The sequence below is a fragment of the Triturus cristatus genome, chromosome 7, assembly GCF_964204655.1.
Source record: "Triturus cristatus chromosome 7, aTriCri1.1, whole genome shotgun sequence".
Taxonomy (NCBI): domain Eukaryota; kingdom Metazoa; phylum Chordata; class Amphibia; order Caudata; family Salamandridae; genus Triturus; species Triturus cristatus.
The window spans coordinates 1,544,978,289-1,545,000,685 of record NC_140590.1 but is presented as its reverse complement, the minus strand read 5'-3'; the positions used below and the strand labels follow the sequence as shown (position 1 = coordinate 1,545,000,685).

Here is a 22,397-nt window from a genome sequence, read left to right as displayed (position 1 = left end):
TGGCAATGAGCAGATGTCTCCGGACATGAGGGTGAGCATGATCCTCTGGGTACTGTTGGCCAATGAAAAGTCAGAATCCCCAATGATGAGCAGGAGGTTTAAGGCCTGATGGTGGGCATACAGGGATGCTAGAGTGAGCACAGGCTAATGTACTAAAAGATCAGCACTGGAATCAGGGACCCGAGGATGAGAAGGATATTTATAGACCTTCCGGTAAGCTGTATTGGTATAATGGCTGTTAGAATGGACTTGGCAGGGCTCCTTCCTCCAAAATCAACCTGTTGATGCTGACAATGTTTGGCAAAAGGTTGCACTCCTTCAGTGGTGTAGGAGGGGTGGGGGGCGGTCCTTCCCTGGCGGCATGAGGTTTGGGGGCGGTGCACCCCCCACTCTTACCTGCGGCCGTCATGGGGCGCAGGAATCCGCCAGTACCACCACCCACCAGTTCCTACATGCAGCCACTGTGGGGCAGAACATACAGGGGCCGCCACGGGCGGCAAAAGGTCTAGCTACGCCACTGTTTTCTGTAAATGTGGGCTGCAAATATTTGGGTTGCCCGGTCCTATTCTTGGTCCTGATCTTATCCTCACAGTCCCCGATGGTAGTGTAGGTCTGCATAGCAAGATGCGACCTGAAAGAGAAGTCTAACAAACAATGGAGCAGGCAACAAACCCTGAGTCTATCCAGGTAAGGATCCACCCACACCTGCAGCTTGTCACTCAAAATATGGCAATCGAGAGAGCATGCAACTTTTATAATTTCGTAGCAGACCTGTGCTGGCAATTGTTCATTCTCTATCATCTCCCTTGTCCCTTCCAAAAAACTTGATCAACGCCAGCCTATTTTGGTTGTGATAACAGACATATATGAAATAGTATTTCTTTGCCTTTTATTACCTTCAGTGTTGTATAAATATAACAGTTTGAGTGATGTATTGTCTGCAAGGAGGTTCTAGCGCCAGATTGACCATGACTTTCAGCAATTGAAATAGAAAGAGGACAGAGCTGCACCAGCTGAAAGAGGCACTGGAAAATCAACACGCTTTTACCCAGAGCGCTAGAGAGAAAAGGCAGACGTCGGAGAAAGAAGAGAAAAATAGAAAAACAGTGACAAAGGAACATTGCATGGATGAAAAAACCATGCAAGAGTGAGCTAAAGGGTCAGGAAGTGTAGGGTGATGGAGGAAAGAAGTAGGAGGTGGAATCAAGGCTGTTAGTCCGCAAACCAAGGTGGAGTCATGGACAGTAGTTGGCAAACCCAGCATTTGTTAGCTCCACAGCAGGACCCGAAAACGCTATATGCCTTTATATTTTTTTTTTAGTTTATGTCTTACAAATTAAACACTACGTAAAAAACTCTTCATAAGTTTTCAGAGAATAGGGTAATGGTACCAAGTGCCAGCCTTGCCCGAAAAAATCATACAGGGTCCTATTTACGAGACCCACGCAATGTGGTGCAAAAGTGACGCAACTGAAAATGAAATTTATGAAGCCACGCAGCCACCTGTGTGGCCCTGAGTGGCTTCATGAATCTTGAGTAAAGCAACGCAGCAAAAATCGCTTCACTGCCTTACTCTGTGCTAGGGAGGCATTCCATGTGTGTTGCGTGGGTTTTCTCACACAACACCCATGGTTTTCAACGCATTCCCAGAATTACCAGAACTGGTAAACCTGGGAATGGGCCAAAATGATGAGCCGTCCCAGGAGAGGCATAACAAGGAGAAATATCTTTATTTATCCTCGTTACTTCCTCTTTCTACACAGTCTCAGGATTGTTTTTGTGCAGGAATCTGCCCCTTCCTGCATAAAAACAATCCTGCATGCAACACAGGCACCCTTGCATCATAGTGCAAAGGTGCATACATTGGCGCTAGTCAGCCTGAACAGTGCCAGCGCAGGGACAACAATAGGAAGGCACCCATATCCTTTTTAATAGGGGTGCATTCCTGTCCTTTTCCATTCACACAGTGCAGTAAGGTGACAAGCTGCGCTGCATGACGTTTTCGCGAATATGCCCCACAGTGTTTTTTTAGGCGCATACATAAACTGTTAAAGCAGATAAATGGTGCCATTAAGGCTTTGATGTGTTCATTAGAGGTCAATTGGAATGATGCAAATACATCATGGAACGAGGTGCAAATATCAAAGTTTATCAGTATTATTAGTATCTCCTATTACCACTGGCAAGCAGCTGCTGCAGTTTCCAGACAATTAGGTGACATGGAAACTGATGACGGCCCTAGTTGGTGTGTCATGGAAGCATCTGTCCCTGAGTTAGAGTCGGTGAGAGCTCTCATGCAGCAGAGCAGGCCAAGCATGCCAAGTCTTTGAACCTAACCCATCATTTTAATGAAGAACTATGATGCAAGTTATTGATTAATCTGTGGTTATCAGGCGTTCTCTACGCTGGTAATTGGTTTCTCCTTGCTCTCTCTTAATCAGTGTTGGGAACATGCTCAATAAAAAGCCTTTCTAGCCAAATATTCCACTCGAGCAGCGCGGTTCAGGCCCCGCCTGTCCAATCCTATCAAACAAATTGACCCTGATCGACAGTGGCATAACGCAAAATGATGGGCCCCTCTGCAAAATGTGGTGAGGGCCACCTGAGTCTACCATATATCACAGACATTCATTTGCCATGAGCTGAGTGGGAGCCCCTATAACTTTTGGGGACGGCCCCCTATGCCGCTGGAGCTGCAGGGCAAGCGTTACACCCTTGGATAGACAATGAGATTAAATTGTATAGGATTTTCCAGGTGCGGGGTGATTTTTTTCTTGACTGGCCAGCGTAAAAAATACATTACTGCGGATCCACTGGAGCACATACAGCATTTTTACCAAGTGCCTAGATCAAAAATTGCCTTTGTACAGTGGTCAGACTGTGCTACTGTCATTTTTTAGCTAGCAGATTTGGGCAGATATCAGTGCAAAATTCCCTGGAATAGCTGTGGGTTTTTGTACTGTAGTTCTTGGAATGAGCTCCTATCTGAATCTAGTCACAGTTTCCGGTATATAAATATATTTATAAACTTTTTGCAGTTTTATCTATTTTGGGCTTCTGTTATATTTATGAACAAAATATGTCACAATCACAGTCTGTGTTGTATAATATGGTAATTGTGAGGATTTGGGTGTATTATATGGTATGGCTGTGTGGCCTTACCGTGTAATACACTCACAAAGACTGTCTTGGGTTTAGTCAGGCTCATTTGTAAAACTTTAAGCTCAACCCAGGGTAACTGTGACTTTGAGCAGCAAGGCTTCAACAAAGGAACTAGTGTAAAGCATTTAACAGTACCAAAAAACAAAATAAGAAAGCCACACAACATAAAAGAAGTCTGACACCAATTTATAAAATAGATTATATTTTTATGAATTTGTAGAGTTTGAAATGAGAAAAATCCACTAGAGTGTTCCGGGTTTACAGATTTCCAAAGGAAACTTAAATGTCAATTTTACCGCAAACAAGTATTGGCTACAGTTTGTGAACGTCTGAAAAGTTTGTAAGAGTTGAGTTTGATTACTCTGGCCTGGGTTGGGTGACCATATCCAACAGGGAGAAGGCCTGAGGGGCAATAACGAGTATTTGGACAGTTACCTGGCTGCCAAAAAACGTTCCAGTCCAGTTCCAAACTTTACAGCTTGACCGCCATACACTTCAATGGAGTTGTTCTGATGCTGTGGAGGCAGGAGATGGAAGATGTTCAAGGATGCTCTGGGTGCTATGTGGTCGCAGGGGTGCCTTTGCAGTTAATACTTGACTACAAGTCAGGTGGGGAACTTTGCCTACAGAGGTTGGAGCCCCTCGAAGTCCTTTTTAAGACAGCAGAAGGCCAGCTGCAGCTGGGCTACCGGTCACCGTACACAGCGGTCCCAGTGATCTCCTTTGGTGGTGGCTGGTGTCTCTCTTGGGTGAGAAATGTGGACTCAGACAATACTTTCAGGTCCGGCTGACTCAGGTACAACTTTTGGCCAGCAAGGATCAGCCTCTAGGGGTGACTAGTGGCAGTCAGTGGTGATTCTTCCGCAGTAGCTACTGACTTGCCTCGTTGGGCTACTTTAGCTTTGATAGCCCTGCAGCTGGTTCCAGGGAGTCACCTGACTGACCTTTAGAATCACTTCTTTGGGGCTTGGTAATGACTTTTCCCCAAGCCAGGAGCCACAGACACAGTCCTCTCTTTGCTAGCCCAAGGTGCAGTCCAGCAGACAGCACAGCCTCTCTTTGTCAAGTCCAGGGGTTAGCAGGGCAGTCCTTCTACGGTTCTTGTTCCAGTTCCAGCATGATCCGAGGTTCAGGGTGCTAGGCGTGCCATATTTATCCCTAGAAAGGGCTCTTGGGGGGTGATGTGGTTACCAGCCAATGGACTACCTTGTTCCCTCTTTTTTGTTGACATCTTTCATGCGAAGTGTGGCATCTAGCAATCCCAGAGTGCACTATTCTGCCTACTCTCAAGATGTTGGGACCCTTCCTCGGATATTAGGAGCTTGGTAGCCCATCCTAGAGGTGTGGTTACCTGTGGGCTACATGGGAAAACTGGTTGGGGTACTGGTCCCCAGTCTCTGTTCCCACCGCCAGCCTGTCTACCTGTACAAAGGGCATCCTCTCAAGATTGTGATCCCCATTTGCCCACCAAAGGTGGCTTTGCCTTTGAATATCTCCTTTTGGGCTAACACCCTGAATGGCTTCCTGTGAAGGCAGGTAACACCTCACCCTGTAACAGGCTTCTATTTCTCCTAAGCCTGGGAATCATTAACACAACATGCCCAGGAGGGCAGAAAGCTGTCTGGTGGCTAATGACCATGTGAGGCCAATGACAAACTGGGTCATAGAGAGGCATCTTTCTTAAAGTTGCATTTCTTTAATAGTGACAATAAATTTGACTTGGGCATCACGTCGGTTTTAATGCCATAATTATTTTGATACCTTACAGTTTCCATTTCAGTAGTCCCATTCAGATGTTAGTCAGGCTGAGTGATCAGCCAGTAACCCTGTGTTAGCCATGGGGCCATCAACTCTTCCACAGCAAAACGACAATTTAGAAATGTCTCTATCCGGACATATATGCAAAATACATGTCCTACTTATTAATATATAGCTCCATGCTTTAGGGCTTGATAGGCCTTCCTTAGGGGAGGCGTACATATAAAGTCAAGGTAAGTGGGGGCTTTGCCACTGATTTGAATGGCAAAGTCGAACTAGAGGTATTACCACTGCCCTTCCAGTCTGCAGTGGCAGGCTGGGAGCCATTTTGTACTTTGTCACACAGAGGGTAGCACAATCAGTGCTACAGCCCTGGCTGGACACTCTGCCTTACATGCCCTGGGTACCATATACTAGGAACTTATAAAGCCAATTGAGGTAGCCAATTCAATATACAACTTGCAAGGGGTTAGAACAAAGGCACTGACGTCTGGTTAGCAGACCTCAGCGCACACTCAGATTTGAGAAACCAGCAGCATCAGTCAACAAATGTGGACATAAACATGCAAAAAGAAGAATTTCCTTACAGTAATATTTACTTGAAAATGAAATTACAATATTGTGATATTCAATATACCTGAGAGGTATTTCATTTGCTCTTTTAAAACAAGGAACGTTGGCATAGTCTGTGGTTGTATGTTACTCCTATACCCACTCCCTTGGCCAGCGCCCATCACGGGAGAAGCCAAAAATGCCTGACTCAGTACAAGGGATACCTGATTAGTAGTCGTTTTAAACATAATTTTTGCCATTATAGGTGTGCTCCATACTTCATGATGACCCACTACCACCCCTCGGAATTCTTGGCTCGCATCATCCCATTTGCCCTCTGTGAAAGACCCTGAATAGAAGTGAGACAATGCTGTCCATTATTGTGAAGTTTGTGTTTTTCACAAACATCTTGTATATGACAAAAAAACTAAGAAAAATATGTGAATTTCGTGAAGCAAGTGAGAAAGGGTTTTTGCATGAAATTGTCACTTCTATGAGTATTTTGCATGCAAGTTTGGTGTTGGGTCACACATTGGAAGAAGATGAGCATGGCATGCACTAACATCCAAAATGCTTGTGAATTACTGGTGCCAACTAACACTGGCTCAAGAAAACTAGAGTGTAAATGTGTAAGAAAATTAGGAAACTTCAAAATATGGAAAATCCAATAATTAGGACCTCAGCAAGGACTTGAGAAAGGTATGAAACTTAATTTTTTTTAAATGGTGATGAAATTTTGTTTTGAGGGGAAAACATGCATACGAAAAAAGAGGCCTTGAAATTTTTTTGTCTGAGAAATTTCTCCAGCAAATCAAAATGAGTGAAATTGACTTTGCTAAATCTTAATTTCTCGCACCTCTAATTTTAAGGCCCTCAATGTAGTCAGCCCTTCTGTCAAAGGTGGGTGTGCTAAGGGTAATTACGCATTTTACATCGGTTTATAACCCTCTGAGATGGTGTGATCCAGTCTTTCAAATCTACACTGAGTAGGTGAGCTAAATGGACAGACTTATAGCCTTTTGTTTCTGAACTTCATTGACACTGATTATTTGAAAAGACATTGCTTCACATCTGGGCCCAGACTAGCTTTTCTGCAACGCAGCACAGCATCCAAATGCAAACGGCAGAAGCAGAAAGCACAGTTCAGAACCATATCCACTGAGATTGACATGATGCTGCTGTCATCGTCGTGCCAGTGGACAGCCTGCCTTGCACTACACAAAGGGGGATATTTACAAAGAGGTAACACCATCAGAACGTCACTCTTTCCAACGTTCTGGTGGCGTTAAGACTTTCGCCTCATTTACAAGGCGGCGTTAAGCCACTTAACGTGGCTTAACGCTGCCTTGTAAATAATGCCCCTATTCACGCAGCACTTAGAATGAAAGGGGCAAGCAATGGGTGTTTCAGTGGGCGTTCTGCCGCAAAACTCATTGCTTTTAGACGCTGCCCCATATTTACAAGGTATGGGGCAGCCCCAAAAATATCACCAGGGAATACCTGGTGTTAAGCAGGTGATACGAGAAGAAATGTTTCATTTCTCCTTGTATTTTGCTCTTCCATAGTATCTGCAAATCGACTGTAAATGTGCGGGAAGGTGTTCCTTCCTGCACATAAAAAATCACCCCTGCAGCACAGGAACCCTTGCAACATGGCTCAAGGGTGTCTGCGCTGGATCTAGGCAGCATCTTTAGCTCCCTCACTAGGGGAAGCGCAGGGGTGTGCCCTATTTTTGAAAATATGGTGTATCCCTGTGTTTTGAAACTGACGGAGCGCGGCGTTGCAAATTTTGGCATAACACTGCGCTCTGCCAGTTTGCCAACAGTCTCGCACCACGGTCCAGAGGTAATTGTGCACTGTCCAACATATGATCTCTATTTGAACCACAGATTTCCAGCACAAATTCCATTGCAGGTCATTTGTAGAAGGGCTGTAGCAGACATGCAATGTCTCGATTTCTGGGGGAAATCAATGCATTCCATCCTTGTTAGCTCATACTTCCTCTAGACTTCAATTTTTATATGCAAAGGCCACTCAGGCAACCCTAGTAGATTTGGACGGTCTGTCAAAATCTATAGGCATTTGCTTTGATTCACCCAAAGAAACACCCCATGGTGCAAAGTGGTGCACGGAGGATTTGCCACTGTGATTTTTGCTGATCTGCCTCACGTTACCTTTGGTTCAAAGCATTCATAAATCTTTTAATTACTGTAAGTGTAAAAGTTATTTCCCCTGTCTTTAGCAACAGGCTTAAATGAAAGTTATTACACCAAGCGTAGGCTTTGCTATCAAATGTATTGCTGCTCATTCATTCAATGGTAACTAGAAAATGACACTATTACTTTGCCTGAAATGTATTATCCAGAGTTTGCCTTTCTCAGTATTGCATGATAACTGCAGTGTGATTGATGTTAATGGTACTTTTGTAATAGTTTGGGAATGATTTAGAGTCTGGAGGCGAGGGTACTCAAAATTGCAACAGCGACCTAAGGTCCTTCCACCTGATTTACAGATGGGCAGACCTTAAGTATGTCAATGACTGAGACTACTCCATTTCTTTCATTGACATACTCCTCCAGCGACCCAACATAGTGAGGGCTGTCAGAGTGATGGACACTCAATGGCCTGTGCAATTTAGAGAGAGTGTTCGAATGACCAGTTTTCACTGTCCGTCACCGCAGGTAAAACCTGGCAGTAAAGGGCAGTTCAAACCGCAAAATGACCCCAACACCATGAGAGACAAGGCCCAAAGCGGAATTATTTCTTTGAAAATACAAAAACATGTTAAAAGTTTGACAGATGGTACCGTTATTTGATGGAGCTGCCGTCAAAGTTTTAATACATTGACAGGGACCTCTGTGATGGCAGTTCCTGCCAATGCTAAGACATGTCTGCTGCGCCTGTGGACATCTGTAAATTCAGAGAACTGTTGTTCCATCAGGAAAACAGAGTACCATCGCCCTGACAAAGTAATGACCATTCTCTGAACTACAAATTAGGCCCTACATTTCTTAACCATCTAACCATAGACCCACTTTTTTCTTTCTTTGTCTTTGGTAGCCATGCAGCACACTTTCATTACCCATTTAAGATTCCAGACTTTTCATGGCCTGTGACATAACTTCTGTTCTCTTTACTCTGTCTCAAACCAGCTACTTCCTTGACTTGAATCATTTTTGTGCTTTTATTTTTAGGTCTCGCCTACGCAGCGCGCATGCGCTGTTTAGGAGGGGAACTTCTGGAATCGATCAGCATTTTGGCAAAAAGCCTGCACGTTTTGCATTGCATTCTATAGATGCACGTTTGGCGTTTCCATTGCGGGAGCGAGCACTGGCGCCATCTGTTAGCAATTATCACGCTTGCGCTTTTGAAACAGATGGTGCCCCTGCTCGCTCATGCAAGGTAAACGCTATGCGAGTCTCGCCCCCGTCTGAAACCTTGCTTTTCTGTCCCGTCACGGTCCACAGGACCAAGCAACATTGAGACAATTGCAGAGCCTTTTTTCTGTCCCGTCATGGTCCCCGGCCTGAACAATGGGATTCCCCCGATATTTACAAATTTCAATCTGCAATATAAACATTTTTATTTACTTAATGTTAATTGTGCCTTACTTTTATTATTTTACTTTAAGGCAAGCTGGTTTTTGTCGTTTCGCACGATGGCAATTAGTCCCTTGCATTCTTCTACACCTTGCTTGCTCCTCACGCTCCAAGGCAGTGCCTGCGCCAGCGCTGCATTTCCTAAACAACCAAGAAGTTAAATCTGAACTGAGCTGGCCCCGCGTAATGAAGAGCACACTACATAATTAAAAGCGAATCTCTGGCCTGGTGGAAAAAAAGGTAACTCCCGCAGCACGCGGCTGATCAGCGTGTGCACACGCTAGTACAACGAAATGTGAATAATTGAGCATGCATCGCCCCATCGGGAAGGTTAGGGGGCAAGTCAGTGTGGGACTTTGTTGCTATGAATTTTTTTGCGGTGCCGGTGATAAAATGGCACCCACCAGGCAGGAAAGCAAACCACTGAGCTGTGCGGCGGGTGCCATCACTCAACACAACAGCCCACGCAACGTCTCCCTGGTACCAACTTGCAATCAATTTTTCAATAGTCCGTTTAAATATTAAAAGGCCTGACTGGTGACAACAGTAACGAAAAATGAAATGAGTAGCGCACTAAAAAAAGAAAGAACATCAAGTAATATAAAATTTTCTTGCTCAGCACAGAACTTTTATTTTTTTTAAATAGTCCACCAAATGTTTCTTCATCTGGTTTACTTATCTTGATTTTTACCCGGTACACACGGTTTTTACACCCATCTGTTTGCGGGAGCACGTTTTGTTTGTGGCTTGAAATTTGATCACATGCTTAATTGAAAATAAAATAAAACATGAAAACAATCCCTGCAGTGCACCAACTCTACACAAAGTCGTGCACTTCCTCATTTCAGACATGAAATGTTCTTTTGAGCAGACTAATCTGGGACGAGCTCTGCCGTATTTTATAGGCCTACAGTCCCTCAGCCTGACAAGACAACGACGTATATGCAGATCATGATGAAAATACCAAAAATAATGTAGGAACTAACCAGAGAGCAGGTACCAGGCTGATTACAGCTCACAACAATGTTCTTACCACATAGACGCGATGTTCCACTATCCTGACGTCCGATTTCTGCACCTGGCCTGTGTCTTTTTAAAATCTCTCAATACTTGTGTTTTTTTCGTGCTTGTCTTTTGTCTGTTGCTTGTGGGTTGCAGCTGGGGTGGAAAATGTGGTGCGTTTGATGGTGTATAGGGTAAAAATCACAATAGTTCATAGTTTCATGTAATCCATTTAATTACTTTTACTGGTCATTTTACTGGTTAAATCCACTTTTTTTGCTATTTAGTATTTTTATCGAACAGTAAAATTCCATCGCTAGAGGTGGGCAAGCCACTAAAAAGCTTGAACTAGGCTCGAGCCAGAAGTGTGGTTGTGGCTTAGCTCGAGATCCTCCTAGAACCACAAACCCAACAAGTATTGGCATAGCCAATAGGTCTCGCTTTTGAGACCTTATAAGTATTTAGTTATGCAGCACAATATCCTTGGTGCAACAACATCAACTGTTGCATGGCTAAACACTTATAAGGTCCCAAAGGCAAGACCTATTGGCTATGCCAATGCTTGTTTTAAATAGGTATTTGATGTAGCACTGACATAACTCGAAGGTGTTCTTTACAGAGAACATTTGTTTTGGCCAAGAGGCAAAGCCCGGATGAAAGGTAAACAACTAAACCACTAAATCAAACAACAAGGTTAATGAAATGCCAAATTCAAATTCACTTTTATTACAATTGACAGCAAGTTAGTAATAATTCAATTGAAGGGATATAAGAAAGCAAGTGGCATATTTACAAGCCCCAATCGCCACCATAACATCACTTTTTTGGACATTGTGGTGGCAATATGGGCTTCACCTTATTTACAAGGCAGCGTTAAGCCACTTAACGTGGCTTAACGCTGCCTTGTAAATAAGGCCACCTTTCACGCTATTCTTAGCATGAAAGGGGTGGGCAATGGGTGTTGCACTGGGCATTCCACCGCAACACCCATTGATTTTGACGCTGCCCCATATTTACAAGGGTTTGCGTAAATATGGGGCTGCGCTAAAATTAAGTCCAGGGAAATTTTGATCTTAACAGGGCGCAACGAGGAGAAATGCCATTTCTCCACGTTTTTGCTGTTTTTATGTGTGCTGCATTGTGCGCCAGTGCTTTCAGCATTACAGAAGGGGCTGCACAAGCATCTGCAGGCCCTTCTGTAATACCAAAGTGCCGTGGGGTATGCAAAGCGGGCCAAACGGGTGTTGCACCCCTGGGGCACTTCTATATATGGCCCCAGGTGTACTATTAGAAATTTTATGTGACAATTACAGTAGTATCCTATTCCTGCTGTGCAGAGTCCTACATAGCGTAGAAATCTATGCAGGGTGAATGGAATCTTTTGATCAAATAGACATTTCTTTTTCTGCATGGAACACATTTGGAGGTGACCCATTCCCCCTCCTATTTCTGAAGGGGATTTACTTCAGATATTGGTTCAAGTAAATATCCAACCATTCATTTCCAGGGTGCAAAGGGGACAAGGAGGAGTATGGGAAGGTTCACTAATGCTCATGTTTGTAGGAGTTCCCAAACTTTCAAGGCAAGCCTTGCCTTGGAACGCCCACTTCCCACTCTTTGAGATATTTACTACTGCAGATTTCTCCTCAATTGTGGCCAGTGCTTAATTTGTAAATATATACAGCATACTTGCCAGATTTTTTTTTTAGGGCTCATGTTATCATATATATAGGCGAAACACAGATAAAGCAATTATACATGTAATTGCTGAGGCAGTACAAATACCACGAAAACAAAGATATTTAGGTGGGTCGAGTATGGAGCATCCCAAGCAACTAAAAGTTGGAATCAATTGTGGTCATTTGTATGCCAACATTTCAATGTTTGGTCATCTCCAACCAGCACCAGGATGTGGACACCTGTGCCCCTTAGACAAACATTGGCCCGATTCACAAAGGTAAACTTACACTTTTGTGTAAGTTTGCTACTTTTAGGAATTCACAAAGGTAAACTTAGACGAAAGTCTTACGACTTTTGGTACGACTTTTGATATTCACAAAAGGCATTTACTAGTAGTATCTTTATGTCTGCACTCGGGGCGGAATCTCCACTTCAAGTGCGGAGATTCCACTCCAGGAACAAAGAGTACACTCTGGGTGAGGCGTGAACTCTCCACACCCGGAGTGGAATCTCTGCACTCGGGGTGGAGATTCTGTACTGAGTGTTTAGATTCCGCCCCGAGTTTGGACGTAAAAATACTACTTTAAATGCCTTCTGTGAATACAGAAAGTCATAAACCTCGACTTTTGGTCTAAGCTTACCTTTGTGAATACCTAAAAGTAGTAGCCTTACACAAAAGTGTACATTTACCTTTGTGAATCGGGCCCATTGACTTTTCAATTCCCTCAAAGTTTTTTTTTGTTATTTGTATTTTCTTTTCTTCTAACATATACTGGAGCAATATGTCTATAAAACAGAGCAGTTACAATAATGATATGCTAGAAAGCATGGTTCATCAACATGAACGTGCAATGACTGCAGAATGTAAATATGGTCAGAACATAGGTCATCGAGCACTTGGTGCAAAGGATACATGTTCACTTCTGTCATCATAATAGTCTTGCCAGTTCACCCAGATCTGTCCATCCTTCTCTGTTCAGCCACGGTACTTATATACTTGTAACTCAAATAATCTGCTTCGATTAAGGCTAGCCATCCACTTAGAGAGGCTAGGAGACAGATTTACCAATTTCTCACGCAGCGCTGTCCAGTAGCTGCAAATGCTGCGCTGCACTGCGTGAGAAGGAGAGAGCAGGAGAGAGCTAAATTTAAAAAGCACTCTCCACACCTCTCCCCAGCATTGAAGTTAGCTGCCGTGCACCACGGAGACACATTCGCGCCATAATGCAATTCTGTGAGTCAAGCGTAGGTTTTGTACTGGTAGGATACCCTTCCAGTACAAAATACGATGCTTAGACTAATTTTAAACATTTTCCCACTTTTTATGTGTGCTGTACAGTGCAACACACATCGAAGTCAGAAAATAAAGGAGAAAAAAAGCATTTCTCCTTCATAGCTCCTGGTTGAAGGGTGCACTATTTTCTGACACTAAACCCTGTCTACCTTATTTAGTAAATTGGGTTTAGCGTCAGCATGGGAATGCCCATGCACCACCCATAGTACACCCCCTTGGCGCTAAGTAATGCAAAGCTGCTTTGCGTTACTTTCACATTATTTCCAGCGCCTAATAAGTTGAGTGCTGGAAAGAAAATCAGACAAAAAGATTTTGCGCCAATTTGAGTTACTTTTTTGATGCAAACACAGAGTAAAATCTTAGAACATCTGCCCCAGGTGTGTTTAGAGTTCTCCATGTCTGTCAAGTGCGTGCCCCTATTAGCAATCAGCAAGCCAAGTCCCCAAAAATAGGTGTTATATATATTAGCTTGTAGTTCATCTGCAATGCTATGTAGCCCCCATCATAGGGAAAGAGTGAGTTAACTTGTGTAACTACTGATAGATCACCCTCAATATTATGCCAGTATCTTTGCAAACTCTGCGCCCTTATCCTGAGTGCAGGAAGTCTCTACGCTCTGCGTTACAAAGCAGGCATGTCGATGAAGATTCCCTACCCATCCTCCAGCGTTGTTCCTTGGGGTGGTGTACATGGGGTAGAAATGTAATTTGTATTAATCTAAACCGCTCTGCTATGGGAATTTCTTTCAGGGACATACGGGCTTTCTGCCCGCCCACATCCTCACTGTCCATGCTCGTCAAACTGACGTCCTGCCCACAGTCAGTCTGACTGTCATGTTTCCGCTGGCAGTGACCCTGCAGACTCTATCAGTGGAAAATTAACACTGAGCGCTTGACGGGCTTACAGCCATCGGTGTAAGTATCTCAGTTGTAGGTTCTGAGATACTTTTTACATGTTTCAGATGGCCAGGCAAAGCCGGTGGTCCTCAACAGAAACAAAAAGATCTCCACACCTTGAGAGATAACTCCACTGTGTCAGGGTCATTAGTTTTGTGCTTTTCAAAAACAAAAATCCCATTTTGTAGAACTTGTTATTGTAAAACATAAAGATTACCGAGTGTCCATATGAAACATGGTGGCTGCTCAGTAAACTTTAATCACCTTCAGAGGCGCCGTCATGGGTGCAGCTCCTATGAAGGCATGGAGATCTTTACCAGTCCACGCAGGCAGAGATCTACGAATATGACAGTTCGCAATCCTCAAAGTGGTGGAGGTTATGATGTCTCCCCCAGGTGGATGACAGGCCAACCTCCACAACTATAAATGATACCCGAAGTACAGAATATGGCTGGACTCATGAGTTGCTCACGAGGATAAAAAATGGATCATAATAAGTATCTGAGCAGAGAAGAGGTAATTTAATTTTCTAAATAGATATTAACATTTCCTAAAATGACAGGATGTGAGCAGAAAGTGCCCCAAATGGTCACTAGCACATCAATGTACATTGAAAAGGCATATTGAAGCAGTGGTAATAGAAGTGGTGCCTCTGATGTAGTGGTAGGTCAAGATCATGGACCTTGATGGAGCAAAATACCACCCAATAACTGAGAAACAAAGCCTGGAATGATGAAGGTCATGGCTTCTTTGTGGTTCACCAATATCACTACATTTACGATGCCCTTATCAAGTATCCCTCTTCAACATGGAAATCTTACATGAATGTTTGAACCCAGTGACTGCCTCAATCCTACCACCTCCAAGAATATTTATCTTTCGAAGAAAAAGAAAGTCCATGGAAACCTTGGTGTAAAAGCCAATAATGATTGTAACCTTACAAAAACAGTAGCGCTTACTTGATCCAATGCCTGAGAATCCTGAAAAGTAGCATAATTGGCTGTATTGACTACATATGTAGGGCGGAAGGAATATGTTGGACTAAATATGGAGCTGCAAATTCAGCGTTGCTCAAAGGTCAGATTACATAGACAACTTTGGTTGTGGTGCAATTTTCCAGCAACATTTCTGGATTACGTAGTCTGCACCGGTGAATTTTTGCACCAATATTCATACCACCTGATGTGTAAAAACTTACATTGTGCAGCAGTCGATTACTGTAACTTTTGGAGGATTCTTAACTTGTAAAATAACAACAGCCCTATTAAAAACAATGCTGTAATACTGTATTTCTGTTTTTTCTTTACAAACAACACACGTACTGTAAATCACAATACAGCGGTAATACATGCTGGTTCAAAAGAAAAACATTGTCCTTCTTGGTTACAAATCCTAAATACTTAGCAGTGCCAAAACTGGACCTTGGGTGTCCACAAGTACTCAGAATAACCAAAAAATGTAGATAGTTTATTTCCAATGTAAATCATCCTCCTCTAAAAAGCACATGGTACTCAAAGCTGCTATACATGTAAAATAGCATATTTAAGATACACATATCAACATAAAAAAGAGCGGTCATATGGACACACATTTATCAATTTAAACATACAGTTGTATTATATCTTCCTAAAGAAGGCCTATGATTCACATGCAGTGTGGGTATCACCAATTGATGATTTTATGAAATTGTACAGAAAAGTAAGTAAGTGGTCTTGATTCTCGGTTAAGCAACTACCAAATACTGGAATATTCATATATTGATTCTAATTTATTGAAATTTCAATAGATTGAAGGAGTAATGATACAAATGTTCCCCTTTATAAAATAAATCCAGTAGTACCTATTGCTAGTTAAAAGAATATTATCAATGTATGTCTTTCAGTGGTGTCCAGCAGGATGCTCTGGATTTCCCAGACCGCTTTTAGTGAATTTTAATATGTGCAATTTATGCAGAACAAATAAACAACAAAAGTCAGGAAAAGAGTAGTTCAAGAACGCATTTGTGACTTAACCACTCTGGGAAATGGTTGTTTTAAAGAGAGCAAGCCCTTAGCTGTTGATTGTTTTGCTACCTGAAACTAGTTCTTGTTATCAATCTCTTTTTTTCACATGCTCCACCCTAGATGTTAGTTTTCCAGGGAAAGGATGGCTCTCTTTGTGATACCACTGGGTCTAAGGGCCTACATTGTTCCACTAACCCTGGGGAGAGGAGTTGGCATAATGGCTAGGGCGCTCGACCTCGGACCTGGGTTCGAGTCTCGGTAATGACGCTGAACATCCTGTGATTCTGGGCAAATCACTTAATCTCCCCGTGCCTAAAAAAAAAAATGAATGTGTCTCTTCATCTAACGTAACTGGTGCTATGTAAAGCGCTCTGATACCTCATTGGATTCGGGTCAAGTTAGCGCTATATAAAATTCTGCAGAAACCCTAAGATTGTTTGAAACAAAGCCACAGTTTGAACAGACATACCATTATCTTCATTTCTGTACTTATTCACGGTTACACTACCTGTCGTCTTTGATTTCTCTTCAGAGATTATAACGGGAACGCTTCGAGATGTGGGTATGGCTGGGAAGTGTCCTGAAACAAAAGTGTATTGCATAAATATCGTTTTTCACAAAAAAACAGCAGCCTGGTGTGTGGTGTAAGATACAAAAAAAACATTGCCCAGAACTAAATCCAGCCCAACCAAGTGTGATTCGCAAAACATTCCTTACTGAAATACACTGACCTGCTTCTTATGTGATAATTCTGAGGTGAATTATTGACGCATATTATATAAAGATTTCACCTGTTTTAAATGACGAAGCAAAATGTTGTTTGCATGTTATATAATAGAAAGTGGAACAAAGCAGTGTTTGCACCAGAGCAAACAATGATTGGCATATTAGTCTCTCTTTGTCATGCTTGTTGTTTCCTACTGCAGGTTTGTTAAATTGTGCCAGTATTGGCAAAGGCAACAGTGGTAGCCAGCCATCTTGGAATGGTATTTTCCATAGTTACAAGATAGTCGTTATGTTATATGTAGTATCACTTCCAATGTCATTGAAGTACATACAATAATGACCAGTCAACTTAGAACATTATTTGCTCAGTAGTATAACAATCTCACTCAATGTTGGCCTGGTTACAGCCGACAAACACATGGGCTCAGACTATGCACTCATGTGCTTGTTAGTTGTACACACAAATGACTTGAATTATGAGTGCACATTTCCCTTTTTTATAAATTGACTGTAAGCTTGCAATCACAAACACATGTGCTCATGCTTTACATGACCCAGTCTGTTTTAGTATTGTGTATGAGTAACTCTTCATCCAGGGAAGGGAGTGAGCATTTCGGGGTGGGCATTCCTAGGGAAGTGGGTGCTTCCCCTCAAATTCACAAATTTGGCATGGTTATCTCTTGTCCAAAATGCCAAGGGTAGAAAAGGTGTCTTTCTGCACACTTTGAACTCCAATGACTTCACAGGGTTGACCCCCTGCCATGCCCTTAGTCCTTCAACAGCCACATATAGAAAGCAAACGGCTCTGTGAGACATATTTTCTTTGTATTTCTGACATCCACTTCTTGACTTCTGATACAAAAGATATCAGGGAGAGTGACAAGTATATTAAGTTCAGACCCCGGAGTTTGGAAACTGTTACCACTGGCTTCTCCTATTTGAAGTCCATGGAATTTGTTGCTATTCCCAAACAGTTCTACAACCCATTCTTACACTGGAAATTGTCAGAGATTTACTCCTGTCAGTTTCCACTTGGATTCAGATCCATGGCCCTTGCTTCAGATGATAGCATAGGAAAAAGGCAAATTGGTTTATAAGCGACTGTATTATTTGATGTTAATTTAGGAACACCACCATCCATAGCAGAGATGATAAATGTCATCCAAACAGCTGGTGCCATTGATAATAGCTATAATACCACCATTGAAGAAGCGAGGGATAGCTATAAAGCTATTATGTTTATTATTAGCACTAAAATAGTGTTGGAAATGTCTAAGTCATTAAAAATGTCCCTCGATGACAGACACTATGCTGCACTCATTCAGTTAGACTTGTTGGTAGCTTTCGACACAGTCCCCCATTACATTCTTCTACAATGCCTGTTTAACTGTGGAATCAGGGCACTGGCCTTAGAGAAGTTGAAACCTTACCTAACGGAGTGAGAAAAATCAGTTTGGATGAAACCACCCTTCTACAAGGATAAACCACTCAAATGCGGGGTACCCCAAAGCTACTCACTAAGCCCAACATTTTTCAGTGTTTTATTGTCTCCACGTGCCACCCTGGTAGAGTCTATCAGCATCGCTATAGCCTCATATGCCGACAACACTTAGTTGTTTTATTACTATGAGGGTAACTCAGACACAAAAAAGGAATACTTTTCTAACTGCACGAGAGCAGTCTTAGGCTGGCTCAAGGAAAGTCAATTACAATGCAACTCGGATAAACCTGAAATCCTATTGTTAGGGTTAAACACCAATCCGGGCTGGTCCGGGGCATGGTCCAAGGAAGGACCTACACCCCCCACCCCCAAAGCAATTCAGGCAGCGAGAAATCTGGGAGTTATCCTTGAGAACGACTTATCCAACAAGACCCAGATCCAGTCAGTTGCCGGAAACTGTATATGGATCCGAAGGACACTGAGAAAATTCATACCCCTTCTTCTGTGCGAGGCCCACAAAACGGTAGTTTAAGCCATGTTTCTTTCAGGCTAGACTACATGAACTCCTAGTATCTGGGACTACCTGCATACCTAATCCACTGTCTTCAGGTAGTCCAAAACACGGCAGTGTGCATTCTTTTCAACCTCAAAAAAGATACCCCTACCACACCTTTTCTTACTAAACTGTACTGGCTCCCAGTCTGCCAAAGGATCACCTTTAAAGCACTCACTCTAGGACACTGAGCCATGCACAACGCTGGCCTCATTGTCTGAATAAAAGAATTAAGAGTACCAACCAAGCAGAAATCTACAGTCCAGTAAGGCTCACCTCATATCAACCCCTGCTTGAAAAAACACAAAACGTTATGGGACCTCTTTTCTGGTACAGACAGCCAAAATATGGAACCGCCTGCAAATTCAGCTTAGAAGCATGGAAACTGAATCTGCCTTCCACAATTCCCTAAAAACCTATCTTTTCAGCCAAGAATGAGCTGGCTCCTCCTCCCTACGTTACTCTTGTAGCAGTCCCACGACCCTCAATTTGAGTAGCTGTTCGTGCTATGCAAATAAAGTCAGTCATTCTTTGTGGATACAACAAAAGACATAAGGAACAAAGGTCACCTTGGCAATCTGGACCACACATTATAGTTGACCGCGGGTTATTGAGCACTTAGGTCCTCATTTATGAGAGGCCTGCGTCGCATTTGCACCATGCAATGTGCTCCATGCATGACGCAAACCTCGATGTTAAATTGTTGAAGCCAAGCAAAGCCACTTGCGTGGTTTCAAACATCTGGAGTAACACAGCGCAGCGCAAATCACTGAGTTGCGTTACTCTGTCCTTGGAAGGTATTCCATCAGCGTTGTGAGGATGTTCTCACTCAACTCCCATTGATTATGACGCATTTCCAGATTTACAAGAACTTGTAAACCTGGGAAGGTGCCAAAATCTTATGCCTTCCCAGGGAAATGTGGTCACATTTGGCCCAGGCAAGAACACCACCATTTTATATATATGCTCATATTTAAAGTTGACATCTTTTCTTGAACGTTGACACTTGACACACGTTTGCTTGCATGCCTGTATAGGATAATGTTCTTTGACGTGACTTTTGCTTAAATTTACACTTTTTCTAGGCAGATTATCAGAGCCTTGAACATTCTGTACAAAAGCGAAAGATCACTGTGCACAATGTTGTTGTTTGTTATTTTTCACTTAGCGACAGCTCTGTCAGCATAGAATCAATAATGTCAGCCAACTTATCCTGATGGTGTGCATGAACTCAGTCCCGCAGAGTTTTGACGTTTTTGTTGTTGAGGTCCCACACCACCCCCAATGGATTTTGATGCATTGCCAGATTTACAAGAATTTGCAAACCCGGGAATGCGCCAAAATCTTACGCCTTCCCAGGGGAGATGTAAAAAGGAGAAATATTTTCATTACTGCCCGTTTTCCGCTTTCTATGTGTGCTGCATTCTGCAGCACACGTAGAAAGAGAAATATACCTCCCAGGAATATTTTGTGCAGGAAGGTGCACCTTACTGCACAAAAAGAATTCTGCATACATCACAGGCATCCTTGCACCATGGTGCAAAGGTGCCTGCTTTGGCGCTAGGCTGCCAAAAGGGTGCCAGCGCAGGGGAAAGGACAGGAATGTACTGTATTGCCTTAAATACGGCGCTTTCCTGCCCTTTCCCTGTTACGCAGGGCAGTGAGGTGCAGCAAGGTGACTTGCTGTGCTGCACTGTGTGACTTTTTCGTAAATGAGCCTCTTAATGTACTTAATAAATTGCAAAAAATGAATGATAGTTTGTTCATATTTCTTGATTAACATGTTTGTCAATTTATTTGTGTTCAGCGAATGCTGCTGGAGAGTCACCTTTGAGTGCTACTGAAAATAAAATAGAAAACTGTGCAAGAAGACAAGAATTGACAAAGCCAATAGGTCTCCCCTATGCAAGAGCTATTGACTTTGCCAATATGTTTCAGCCATGTTGTACACAAGCGTGGCTACTGTTCGGCATGGCTAAAAGTTAGTGGGGTAAAGGAAAGTGGCATGGAGTGGAGTGTCATAAAGTGAAGTAGAGTGGAGTTTCGTGGAGTAGCGTAGAGTGGTGGAGTATAGTTAAGTTGCATGGAGTAGAGGCAAGTGGAATGTAGTGGAGTGTCCTGGAGGGAGTAGAGTGTTGTAGAAGGGAAGGGCATAGCGTGGAATAGAGTTGAGTGGAGGGGAGTAGATTGTCATAGTATGGAGTGACATAGAGTGTTGTGGAGTGGTGTAGAGCAGAGTAGAGTGGCATAAAGGCTGTGATATAGAGTGTTGTAGAGTAGAGTGGCATACAGCAGAGTAGATTGGTGAAGAGTGGAATGGCATGTAGTGGAGTAAAGTTTTGTAGAGTTGTGTGTCAGAGTGGACTGGTTTAGAGTGGATTAGCGAAGTAGAGTGGAGTAGTGTGTAGTAGAATAGAGTGGAGGAAAGGGACGTGGAGGGAGTTGTATAGAGTGTCGTAGAGTGGAGTAGTGTTTTAGAGTGGTGTAGAGTAAAGTAATGAAGAGCATTGTAGAGTGGTGTGGCATAGAGTAGAGTAGATGGAGTAGAGCATCAGAGTGGAGTATCGTAGAGTGAGTAGAGTAAGTGGAGTGGCTAAGACTGAAGTGGCATAGCCACAGTGATGCAGAGTAGATTGGCATAGAGTGTAGTGATGTAGAGTGCTGTGGCATAGAGCAAAGTCATGCAGGGTAGAGTGCAGTCGTGTTGAATAGTTTATTTCAGAGTAGAGTGAAGTCTTGCAGGGTAGAGTGCAGAGGCGTACAGTGCAGTGGAGCAGAGTGCAGTGGTGCAGAGGATCATGGAGTAGAGGGCAGTGATGCAGAGTAGAGTTGTGCAGAGTAGAGTGGCGCAGAGTAGAGTGGTGCAGAGGAGAGTGGCACAGAATTTAGTGGTGCAGAAAAGAATAGAGCGATATAAAGTGCAGTGACATAAAGCACAATAGTGTAGAGTGGTGTAGTGTGCAGTGGCTTAGCTTGCAGTGGTACTGAGTAGATTGGCATTGAGTTCAGATCAGGGAAAGTGCAGTCTTTCAGAATAGAGTGGTGCAGAGTGCAGTGGCGCAGAGTGCAGTTGCGCAGAGTGCAGTGGTGCAGAGAGCAGTGGCACAGAGTGCAGTGGCGCAGAGAGCAGTGGTGCAGAGTACAATAGTGTGGCTAGCATGCAGTGGCATAGAGTGTAGCAGAGTAGAGTATAGTAGTGTAGTGTGCAATGGTGAAGAGTAGTTGCATAGAGTGCATTGGTTTTGTGTAGAGTGGAGTAGAGTGCAGTGGCATAGAGTAGAGTGTTGTAGAGTAGAGAGGTGTAGATTAGAATGGCGCAGAGTGGCATAAAGTGCAATGGCATATAGTGCAGTGGCATAGAGTAGATTAGTTTAGAGTAGAGTTAAGTGGCATACAGTGGAGCGGTGCAAGGTAGAGTGGAGCGGTGCAGGGTAGAGTGGAGCGGTGAAGTGTAGAGTGCAGAGGCATAGAGCAGTTGTGTAGAGCACAGTGGCATAGAGTAGAGTAGTACAGAGTGCAGTGGCATAGAGTACAGGTTTGTAGAGTGGGGCAGAGTGGAGTTATGTGGAGTGGATGTAGCGCAGAGTAGAGTGAAGTGGCATAGAGTGGAGTGGTGCAGGGTAGAGAGAAGTGGCATAGAGCAGTGACATAGAGTAGAGTGGCAGAGAGTGGAGTTGCATTGAGTGGAGTGGTACTGAGTACAGTGGAGTGACATAGACTGGAGTGGTGTA

At 43.2% G+C, this 22,397-nt stretch overlaps 1 protein-coding gene across 2 annotated transcripts in view; it reads right to left on the bottom strand.

Moving 5' to 3' along the window:
* HNF4A (hepatocyte nuclear factor 4 alpha) overlaps positions 1 to 22,397 on the bottom strand; it is a 572,114-nt gene that overhangs the window by 419,630 nt on the left and 130,087 nt on the right. For both annotated transcript variants that reach the window (XM_085619322.1, XM_085619324.1), the window contains exon 2: positions 16,455 to 16,526. In XM_085619322.1, coding sequence (XP_085475448.1) covers positions 16,455 to 16,526 — 72 coding nt within the window. The remainder of the gene's footprint in view (positions 1 to 16,454; positions 16,527 to 22,397) is intronic.